The sequence below is a fragment of the Passer montanus genome, unplaced genomic scaffold, assembly GCF_014805655.1.
Source record: "Passer montanus isolate IOZ18808 unplaced genomic scaffold, ASM1480565v1 scaffold1, whole genome shotgun sequence".
Lineage (NCBI taxonomy): Eukaryota > Metazoa > Chordata > Aves > Passeriformes > Passeridae > Passer > Passer montanus.
The window spans coordinates 7468704-7480579 of record NW_024356504.1 but is presented as its reverse complement, the minus strand read 5'-3'; the positions used below and the strand labels follow the sequence as shown (position 1 = coordinate 7480579).

Genomic DNA, 11876 nt, shown 5'->3' with positions numbered 1-11876 from the left:
ATCAACTTTTGTGATCCTGAGAACACATCTGTAACCCTGTGAGAGCCTCAGGGTGCCACCTTTGGGGTGCAGGTTCTCTCACTGCTGGTGTGATCTGGATAAACACATTGAAACAAGTTTGTTTTGTTTTTAATTCGGCCAGTAAGCTGAGTGGCAAGCCCTCTCCCTCCCCACATGGTGCTTCCCCTTCATAAGCCCTCACTGATCCTAGAAAACCCCACAGATCTCTGCAAAACATCCCTCTCACCTGGGGCTGCAGTGTTTGCCTTCCAAAAGTCAACATCTACCCCACTGGGCTACCTGAGCCTTCAGAGTGTTTTAAAGCAGGAAATGCCACCCTCCAGCCATGCTCCCAGGGACAGATTTCTACTCCTGCACATGACACACTTGGAATTGTTGATATGTGCTTTACCCAGGACTGACCTCATGCCAAATACTCACTTTTATTGCTTATGTTGGGATCTATGCCAACACACACAGAATTTTCTTGGTAATTAGTGGAAAATACTGACTTCTGTGGCTCCTGGTGTGTAGCTCTCACCTATCACACAAAATTTATTTTGCCTCCTTGGCAGCCTGCAAGATCTTGGCTGTGTTAGACAAAAGGGAACTTACAAACTTGTGTTTACAATTGATAAAACAGAAAAAGAAAAATACACCCTAAAGCCCAGAAACACCTTCAGAGTGATAACTGGGTCCCTGCAGGAGGGTGGGGGCTGGCAATGGCAAGGCACAAATGGGTGGGACACTGAGCCCTGGACAGGAGTCAGAGGTGGCTCCTGCTCCTCTGACAGCCCCACAGATTTCACTCAGCATTTCACATGAAGAAAAATTCCAGATTTCCCTGCTCACCAATATTTGGGATTTGACAGGAGTTCAAAACACCATACTCAAGGCAGTTGGGGGAATGTCTTGGTAAACACACTCCACAGCAAGGGGAGCAATGTGAGTGAAACCTGGGCTGTGCAGGAGCCAGAGGAGCAGCCCCGTAAGAGAAACTGGCACTGAAACAAACAGTTCCAGTTTAATGAGGCTTAACAAAGTCTGGCTTATGGATTAGGCTGATTGTGAAGTTCATCCTCCTAGCAGACAAAGGCTACATCCACAGCCCTGGAGTTTGCACACTAACTGTGCTCACAGGTGAAATGTTGCAGCACTGAAGCTCAGCACAGCAGTGGTTTGTGCTGTGAGCAGCTTTGCAGTGTCCAGATGATACACGTGCAACACCCAGCCCAACCACACTGCCTTCACTAAAAAGAACATTCCATGTGACCAATGTCCTTGGTCACTTTTCCTGCTACTTTAAGTAACCAATTCTGAAAACCTTTTCTCTTCCCTTTCTTCTCTTTCTGTGCCCCCTGCACTTGCAGGTCACTGGTGATGTACTGGGATGGGTCCTGGGGTGGCTGCTGGCTCTGCAGGAAGGTTGTGACAGCAGCAAGAGCCTCACCCCTCACTGACACTGTGGGCACACTGACCATAGCTTAGGTGTGAGGCTAAACCTGACATCAGAGCTGCAGGGCAAGAGGGAGCATCAGTGGGGGATTCCTCCCACCTGTGCAGGAGAAAGAGAATGTCAGGTTCCTCCTAATGCTGGGGGAGGTTTCCGAAACCAGGAATGAACACAGAGCACGGAACAAGTCCCCACTTTCCATGGCAGTACCTGTGACTCCTCCTTGAGCTTCCCCCACTGCCAATATCCTCACCAGTCAATACCAATATCCTCACCAATCAATATCCTCAATATCCTCAGCAGTCACTTTGCTGCAGCTTCAGACCAGCCCTTCTTGATTTAAGCTACAGAGAGGGAACTTCAAAGTAAGCTGTGGGCAGACCACAATTCTTCCTTCAATGAGGAGGCATGAAGGAGCTGTAGAGACTCAGCATTGCACTGGTTTTGAAATGATTGAGAAGAGTGAGCATTTGGACTGCTGAGCATAGACTGCTGGGATTTGGGGGATTTTTTTGAACACAATTTAAACCCAATGTAACCACTGTCCACATTTGGGAACTATGCCTTTTCTCTGAGTGGCAAGGAGAAGTACTTCCAGGAGAAGCTCACAGTTTTCCATGAGGAAGGGATTTGCAAATCCCTGACCTTGCAGCAGCTTGCAACAAATGTTCCACCTCCTCCACATCTATTTCATTATTGCCCTCTGCCTACTGTAAATAAAAGTACTCAGCTGGACTTCAAACCTCCCTTTTTGTGAGGTATCTTGTCCTGCACCACATTGGTGGTGTCTAACTCACCTTGCAGCCATCTCAGTGTACCTGAGTTCCAGCAGTTAAGTGGAAGATGTCATATGAGAGTTGTTGCATGGTACAAACAACATATGTCCAGCAACATGATGCTGGAAAGCATAAAAGGGGATAAAATAACAGATAACAAATTAGAAGAATCTCTCATGTTCTCCTTTTTGAGAACAGAGTAGGTGCTGGATTTGAGCAGTGAGCAACAGCATGGTGCTAAGTTCTTTTGAGTTTAGTGAGTGGTCCTTCAAGCAAGCTTTAGGATACACCACCTTATGAATATCAGTCTATAAAATGAGTAATTTTAATAGTTTGTACAATCCTATTTGCATTAGTGAAAGAGTTATTAATGAATCTTAAAAAAAAAATGCAAAGAGAAAAACCTTAGCATTCAATCTCTAGGCTTGGTAGGAAGAAAGAAATATTACAGGCAACGTAATGCTTGAAAATAAATCCTGGTTGGCTGCCAAATATATATTTCAAAATAATGCCTAATTGCCTCAGGAAATACATTAATCAAAAGCTCCCAGAGGCCTAAGAACCACTTGCTCCAATTGACCAAGGCAGAGTACTGATGAACACCTGAGTAATGTAAGGAGCTATACATGGCCTTGAGACAAAATATATGAGAAATACAGAAGGACATCTAAATAAAAGCTCTTAAACAAGTTCCTTGAGCAGCTTACTGACATCACTCTTGGGAGAGATCAAAGAAAAATGTTACTCTGACCATGAAACCAGCAACAGACATTCGATAATCACCGAGTCATGCTGTCCAAATTGAGATTCAGGAAAGGCATCAAGAAGAGTCTCTCTGTGGTGTGGCCCAGACCACGGAGAGAGACAGTCAGGCCAGCATGAAGAAATGATCAGATTATGCAAGGGCTCTGGTGAAGAGCTTAACTCCAAACATCCATGACCAAGGCAGGGGAAGAAAGTGCTGAAGAACTGAAGAAGAGCTGGACCCCTCAATGCACAGCTAAGCTTCCTCCTCTCAGTGCACCAGCCGTGGGGTCCCTGGAGGCAGAGCTCAGCGGGGGACCCTGGGGGAGATGTGGGGGGCAGTGGCAGTGCCACCCCAGCCCCTCACACCCCTCCATGGGGCACAGGGCCCCTGCCCTTGGCTTGCAGCCCTGCCTGCAGGTGGCCAGAGCACCAGGCTCTCTGCTTGCCTTACCTGGTTTGCTCAGAATCCCTTGGATGCACACACATGTCCTGGCCCTCCTCCCCGTGTGTTACATAAGCTTCCTAGGGCTGAGGTGTAGTTGCTAAGCAGTAATTTTGCACGACTAAAAAAGAAACCCATGATTGCTAGGTTCACTAAATGTTTTTTTCCCCCCAACTGCAATATAATTATAGCTATAATAAAAACATTGCAGAACATGCATCGGCATGCAAAAATTAGGTCAGGAACAAAGTGAGTATATCATATATGCCTTTTTTCCTTCCTTTGCCATTGGAGGGGGAAGAACCAGAGAAGTTTGTTATTGCATCAAATCGTAAATAACGGGTTTTTCCATCCTGTCAGCTAACCTGACATTAGCAGTAGCTCATGTGCTTGTTTCAGAAGGCAGCTTGCTTCCCTCATCACAGAGCTCTCCTAAAGCCTTGCCAGAGGTTCCCAGCCCGCAGCCTCTGCACACAGTGTTTTCCCTGAGCTCTGCAGTCTGAAATGGGGATGCCCACACATCCCTCCAGTGGGGAGCTGTAGTTTAATCCCTTTCCCCCATCTTTTTGTGTCCAGCTGCCCTGTGGTAAGGTGCTGCCAGTGAGCTGGCTGCAGGGTCTCTGCCAAGCTGTCCACACGTACCCACAGCACTGAGACAGCAAGGTCAGCTGAAACAGAGACAGCACTTACTGCTCATGGAAATCAATTCCTTCAGAGAACAAATCAACTTGGTGAAAGCCCTTGCTTCTCAGAGACCTAGATTATTTATTCTATTGCCACTTAACTAATACAAATATTAAAAATACTTTCTGTGTTTAATTAAAAAATCAAATAAATGGAATTTAAATCATGCAATTTGCTTGTATGCCTGTGCAAAGCATCTTCCTGGTTAGCAAAAAGAAATAGCAAATTCACTGCAAAGACAATGTTTTTTTCTGCAGTACCTGCTTAAAAGATTATTACTCAAGAAAGATCAGAGTTTCATACAATAGCAACAAAAACAAGATTAAAATGGAGGCTTTTGCCTCCACACTTAATAAAAAAATGCAATGAAAGAGAATAAAGGAAAGTCACTGCATACAGATTCCTGGGATTCCAAGTCAAGAAAGCACTTCATTGACTGTTGGGGTCTTCCATCCCACGTTCCTGCCCCTAACACGTGTGACCCACATACCCGAATCCAAGAGATGTGCACCCTGTAGGGGCAGCTCTGTTCCACGTGGGCTGAGCAGGGTGGGTGGCACACAGTGTCAGCCCTAATTAGTTGAATATTGACATTAGCTGGTGTTGAACAGATTCTGAAGCTACATCATCCCTTGGCATGCTGTTTCCTTCGCAGCCCACCAGAACGTGAGACCTGGGGAGAGCAGAGGGCTTTGGTGCCAGCAGGGCCTGGCTGCCTGACCCGGGCTCCTGTGCTGCAGCTGCTGCCACCACTCACTGGGGCAGCAGGGAAAAGCTGCATTGCTTGGCATGGGTTTTTGGAGGGTGGTTCTATTTACTTGTGGGTGTGGGGGGTTGTAGGGCCTTTGCTTGCTCTAGCTTTGGGGTTTTGTGTGTATTATGTTTGGGTTTTTTGTTTCAGCAGTGGCTCCCCATTTAAGTTTTCCTCTTTTCCTGCAGAAACTTCCATTATTATAATCACTTGTTAAACTGTGCTTGAGAGGGGACATCTCCCGCAGGAGGCTCATGGTTATTAGCAGCCAACAAACCTTGTTTGCCCCTCTGGTGTGCACTGACCATCCCCAGAGCAAATCTAGGCTTGCTGTTCCTGCGGCCTTTTCTGCTGGGGCCACCTCTGCTTCCCAACGCAGCCAAAAGCACCTGGAGGGGAGCAGCTGTGGCAGCAGCACCTGCCTGCTGCTGCTCCGAGAGGGACAGGCTGGGTATTTCACACCAGAAGAAATGGTAATTATCCTAATTACTGCCATTTACTACGTGCTCCTTGCTACACGCTTTAGAAAGGGCAGGTACAACTACCCAGCCCAGGTTTACTTGCACAGCGCTGGGGAACAAGAGCTGCCTTTTGCTCGGGGAAGCCGAGGGCTCCTCTGGCTCCCGAGGACACGGAGAGCCAGCCCCGCAGCTGGAACTGCTGGGGACAGCCCTGCCCTGGGTCACAACCCTGCCCTGGGTCACAGCCCTGCTCTCAGCGTTCCCTGGGAAAACATCCCTTTCCCTGGGAAAACATCCCTTCTCCTGACCACAGAGCCCAGGGCACCTGAGCAGTGCCACTCCCGGGGGCTGAGAGCTGAGTGCAGTGACAGGACACTGCACAGGGCCAGCCAGAGCCACTGCAGGGATCCCCAGGGGAATGCAGGAGCGATGGATGGCCTGGGGAGCCACCCAAAACACAGGGCCCAGGGAGGACATGCATCACAAAGCATGGGGGCAGCAGTGGGTGACACAGCATGTTCAGGAGCTGGCCTGGAGCAAGGCGGTGCTGAGCATGTGTGGCTGCTGCAGTGCCAGGCAGATGTGACTGAGCAGCATATGGGCCACTCCTTCTGGGCTGGGGGGAGGCAAGGCTATGGCCAGAGACACAGAGTTTTCCATCTGTTGGAGTTCATTACCATAAATAAAGTGATAATGTGCACTAATTAGTACAGGAATTATAACAGCAAGCCACTTTCACTGCTACAGACTATTGAAAAAAACCTCAAACCAAACCATACTTTAGATTCCCTCACAACTTCTCCCATTCTGCCTCCCCAGCAGCCCCCAGGCCAGAGCAGCATTCCCCATATGCTCACCAGTGTACATCCCCAGCTTCACCTTTTCCTGCCTGGGATCCTTCAATCCCCAGCTCAGGAGAGCTGCAGAAGAGCCACCATCTCCCCTCTCCTCTCCTCACCAGACATGCAAGGCAGGGTGGGGTGCAGTGAGGCACCTTATTGCTGTCAGCCGTGCTGACAGCACAGCTGCTTCTGATCACCAGGGGATTGTTCCTCCTTGTTCTCCTCCTGCTCCAGGAGGTGTTCCAGGGCTGACCAAAGTGCTTGCACCAGAGCTGAACCTCTGAAGTGCAAAGGAAATGTCCAAGGATGTATCTGCATGTGAAATTCAGTGGTGTATCCATCTACTGTGGGCACCTACAGTTGAGTAATTGTGAACTGCCATTCCAGTTCACATTGAGGCAATTACAACAACAGATATATTTTATGAAGTAGTAGATGGCTTGACAATACCTTTCGTGGTTTATTTAAGAATTCTGAAGCCTTCTTGAGAGGTATCTTGGACAAGGAAGAAAGTTTTCAAAGTAGACAGGAATTTGTGGGAACCTTAGCAACGTGTCAGGACCCAAAATATTTAGAATAGTCTTGTCAAAACTGGTGAAACTCTAACTCAATTCTTTAAGTCAGAGGTTGTTCAGCATTAAAGTGCCAATGTAAGAAATTAAACAATCGGTATTTTTGAAACAAGTTCAAAAAGTAAAAATAAATAGCGTAATGTTAGAGTTCTAAAAGCAAAATTTAATAAATTAATATATGCATGCCAGATAAAAATACAAAATTACAATTGAAATAGCAATAATAATAAAGGAACACTGTTCAGTATTGCAGATTTCACTGCAACCACCATAAACATCATGGAGAATTACTTAAAGTAACATTTAAAGTACAATTTTGTTTCTGTTAAAAACAAATTACTATATGATGAAAAAATGGAAAGAAACCCAAGAAGAAATCAGCCCCAGAAGTGGAAGAGAATATGAAATGTCAATAAATGGCCAGAGGCTCCATTTCACAGAAGTCTGCCTTCTTTTTAGTATTAGAAACCAATTACATAGAACAAAAAAAGCAAATTCACAACAGGTTTACACGGAGAAACATGCTGAATTACAATCACAAACTATCCAGAACAAAGATGCTGCACCAGTTCAGTTGTTTTCTTCATGGAATGAGTCTCACCAGAACAGGGAGAACAGGGAGCAAATCATGCAATAGCTTTAGGCATTTTGTTTTTTATTTCAACATGATAAACACCCAGGATTACTAGTACTGGAAAGTATGTGTTAACCTTTTTCAACATCAGCTGAATGGCACTACAGAAACGACAAAGAGTTCCTTCATTTTTATTCTGAATACATCAAAAGCTCTAGCAAATATGGAAATCAGTGACAAGAGCCATTAAATTACTTTAAAATATTCCTTCATCCATAGAACACTGTTGCTTCCTTTTTTATTACAAAACCCCCAAAATATTCAAAATAAAATGTCTTCATTTTTTATAAGCATCTCCACCACAAGTCTCTGATAGCGGATGTCGTTCAGCGCAGCCATCGCGTCCAGCTCCGGCGCTCTCATGAGAGTTGGTCCAAAAACTATGCCCAGGTTTTCTGCACTCATCAGGTTCTCCTTTTCATGGAGCGTTACTCTGTAAAAAAAGCCCAGTGATTCTCACATGGGTGCCAGACCATGCCTGCATATGCTTGAAAATCAGGGACACTGGACAGAAATGTGTGCCTTTCCCAAGGAGAAGCCACTGTTCCCAGCAGGTGACACATGGGAGTGTCAGGTGAAACCTTGGGAGCGAGTGAAAGCAAAGGCTGTGTGGGTTTGTGGTGAGTCAGTGTCTGTCCTCCTCAGAGCACACAGACCGTGCTCACTTGCACTGCATGAACAAGCCCTTTGGTATACAAGAACTACAAACTCAAGATTCAAACTTTCTTCTGTTTCTCCCTTTCTGCCTTAGTTTTTATTTAGAAACAGGTCAGACTGATGTTACCGAGTTGCCGTGTCTCTAGTCTGTAAGTATTTCAAATAAAGGAGCTGTTCTGGTTACCTGAATTCAGCAGCAAGACAATGGCCTGTTGAACAGCACAGCTCCTTTTAGCAAAGCATTAAACAGAAGTTTAAAAATAGTGAATTTTGTCACCTTTCTACCTTATCATTCACCTATACCAGAAAACAATTTGCTAGGTAGAGCAGCAACAGCTAATCTTGAACAGGGTGAGGAAAAATTAACTTCACATGTCACAAGCTGTAAGGTGGAGTTTTTTGTTCCTATGTCTCTCATCCCTTTGTCCATTTTAAAACACCCATTAGAAATGTCATTGAAATAAAGGGACAAATCAGGCAGAAACTCAGTAGCTGAATTTTGCCTGAGGCACTCAGCAGAATCAACACAGTCCTACTTGTAGAGGAGCTATATAATGAAAAAAGGCAGAAGAGACCTTAAAATAAAATCATTTTTCTATGGAAAGGGAATGATTCTTACATATTGACAGTAAGTTCATGTTACTTGAGCAATTAAAATGGACACCCTAACATGCCACCTTGGTTTTGTTTTGCAAGGGATAATCCCCTGTGTCTGAGTTTTGCCATTGTGTACAGTATCACTCCTGCCACAGGCCCTTTGGAGGATTTGATGGGCCTTGACCAGACTTTTCTGGAGGTGCTAGCATGGATTTTTGCTAGAATTGAGTGTGGCTTAGAGTTCTTTGCAGCTGTTGCACCCACCTCTTCAGATGTGCCATGAGATACCGTAATGTTTCACAGTGTGCAGGCGGCAGCAGCTTCAGCGCCTCGTGGAGAATTTCCAGCTGTTCATCCGGATCCGTGGTTTCTGAAACACAGATGTTCAGCTGTCACCACACAAACAGCCAGATTCACACACAGAAAGGCAACAGCCTGGCCTGCACAGGAGACAGGGTCTCACAGCTCTGCTGGATTACTCATGGAGGATTTGTCTGTCCAAAGAGGTGCTCAGAGCACCGTGAGGATGTGACTGGTTTTGGACACAGAAAACTCCCCAAAGCAAACTGCACTCCACTGAAAGATTCCCTGCAGCCTACTAAAAAAATCCTCTGGCAATCTTGCTAACTGGACTGGTTTTGCACAAATAATCTGCAGGTGCAACTCCGGGAGAGCAGAAGGTACTGGGAACTTTGCCATCAGTGCCTTTGGCTGCCTCCATACGAGTTGGAAAAAGCCTTCTCCAAAGGAGCTGTAAGGCCAGCACGCAGTCCTTGTTTTCTAACCACGGCTACCTCACACCTTTCAGGTGTGGCTGGTGTGAACACATCACAGAAATGCTTCAGGCAGCCAGGATGTTTGGGAGAGATATTCCAGCTGGGCTTACTGCTGTGCTTGCAGGCCCACTTTCTGCCAGGCCAGCCCCAAAGCTGGCTTTGGGAGAATGAGTGGTTATCAGCTTAGGAAAACACTCAAAATGGACAACTCCAGAAACAAGCGACATCTTATTTCTAAACATTTCCATAAATCACCTTTCTGGCACCATAAAACCAGCAGACTTTAAATAATCACTGTCAAGTACCCAGGACTCATGCAAGACACACCAGTGATGTAATCCATAATGTGTGATGAAAAGGAAACATTCCTGGTGACAAAGGCAAAGGAAAATGTGACCATGCCCACGTAGCATCACATGGTCAGGCCGTAATGTGCACTGCATGTTCAGTCCTGCAATCCTTACTAAATTGGGCATGCAGAGTAAGAGCTGGTGGGACAGCTATAAAACAAATAGGACAGTCCTGCAAGAAAAGGAGAAAAGGCTAAGAATGAAAAGCAGATCAAAAATGTGTTATACTTACTTGCAGACTCTATGAACTTTGGGTAGGCATCATATGTGATGAGTGGAATTGGCAAATCCCTGAAGTACAGTTTAAGTGCACCAGTGATAATATTGATATCTTCATACATATTCACAGAAATATCAGCTTTTTCCCCATCTGTGTGGAGAAACACTGATATTAAAGCCTTGGAAATGTAAACAGATGTAGAGCAGCATTCAAAAGAAAAATAATAACTTGCTTAAGCAAACATTATTGAAAAGGAAACAACTACAGATTTTGGTTGTGGTACGTAAAACCATTACTGGACTGTGATGTTCATGGTTTCAGGGTGAAAACCTCAAGCATTTTATAAAGTAAAACATCTTTTCTTTGTTTCAAATAATTACTAAAAAATACAGTTTGGGTTTTTTTTAAAACCTGCCTGAATGATCTTGCAGTGTCTGTCTTGTATTAAGGTATGGACGTTTAGCTATTTCTGAACACACTGCCTTGCAAAACAACACATTCATCAGCACTGAATGAGAAATCAGGGAGTCTGGGAAAAAAGTAAAAGGCAGAAAACCAGCTTTGTCCACAGCCCCCCTATTTTATAAGAAAAACATGTGTTCACCATTTAACTAGAGCATACTACCTACTCCAAACTGCAGTGGACACACATCCAGAACTTGGCTTCTGCAGCACGTCCCCACCCTGCTAACACTGCAGATGTTGTCCGAATCGGTCCAGTCCCCCAGACAAACAGGAAAGAGAGTTTCCAGCATGGATTCTGGACTTGATTTCTACTGGCATAGAGGGACTGCAGCTGGAAAGCCTTTAATTTTCCCACTGTCTTTTCTCAGAGAGAAGATTTTGTTCTCAGTGACCTTCTTTTAGTTTGTAATAATTCAAACTTTGTTTGCACTATTGCATTCATCTTATTATTTTGGAGCTTTCATCCAGAAAGATGGATTTAAGTTGCACAGCTCTCTTAAGGCACTTCACCACTCACTCTCTATCCCTCCCCCACCCCTCCGAGCACAGTTTGACTTGCAAACTAGGGCAGTAGTTCACAAAGCTTTGTCCTTCCTACACACATGGTTACTGGAGCACAGATACTGATGGAAGGAGAAAAGGAGATTTTTGTAATAAAGGCCAGAGTGAAGCTGATGTGCTTTTCTGATGGGGAGTCTCCCCTCCTGCCAGCACAGCCGTCGGACGGTGCAGCGGAGCGTGAGACAGGGGCTCTGCACAAAAACTGTGTATATGCTATACATCAGCACCAAGTTCCAGCACGCAGGAAAGACTGTACCTCTGTCAAATGCCATTTTGACATCTTCAATAAGATCACTAAATCCTGAGACTCGGTACAGTCCTTCAGAATTAAGACCTGCAATGAACATTTTAACAAGATTAAAATTAGTCCTGAGTTTTACATTGCCTTCTTTCCTTGGCAAGTTTTTCATTTAAGGTAGAAAAAGCAGAAAGGCTTTAAAAGCCCTATCAGGTTTTTCTTCCAGAACGAAACCTTATCCTGGGTTTTTAACCCTGACCATTGCAATAGATGCCTTGTTCTATCAGCACTAAACTGTACTTACGAAAATTACTTCAGAGCTGAAGGAACGTATTAAACCAGTTACAGCTCATTTAAAAATAACTCAGATTAACATACTTGATGATCAGTCATGATTTCAGAATAAAAACAAGTACCCTAATTCTAGAAAAGGATACTCAGTGTGGGCCTAAGGAAACTAGCAAGAGTGAACACATTAATATGAATCCCCTTTGTTTTGCCACATTAATTTAATTTTTAAAATGAATATATTATTGGAAAGATAGGCACTAATATGTAACTACAAAGCAGTAACTTCCCATTAAGCAATTTCTAGCAGAATCTATAAAAATTATAAATGGTATGAACCATGAAATAATGCACAGTATAAT

The 11876-nt window shown here is 44.8% G+C and overlaps 1 protein-coding gene across 2 annotated transcripts in view; it reads right to left on the bottom strand.

Annotated features, from left to right (window-relative positions):
* Nucleotides 1-6870: 6870 nt before the first annotated feature.
* Nucleotides 6871-11876, bottom strand: part of CHN1 (chimerin 1) — a 57237-nt gene continuing 52231 nt past the window's right edge. For both annotated transcript variants that reach the window (XM_039712614.1, XM_039713395.1), the window contains 4 exons: nucleotides 11245-11322; nucleotides 9975-10112; nucleotides 8881-8986; nucleotides 6871-7795 (listed from right to left, as the gene is read on the bottom strand). In XM_039712614.1, the coding sequence (XP_039568548.1) occupies nucleotides 7624-7795; nucleotides 8881-8986; nucleotides 9975-10112; nucleotides 11245-11322 (494 nt within the window). In that variant the 3' untranslated portion in view covers nucleotides 6871-7623. The remainder of the gene's footprint in view (nucleotides 7796-8880; nucleotides 8987-9974; nucleotides 10113-11244; nucleotides 11323-11876) is intronic.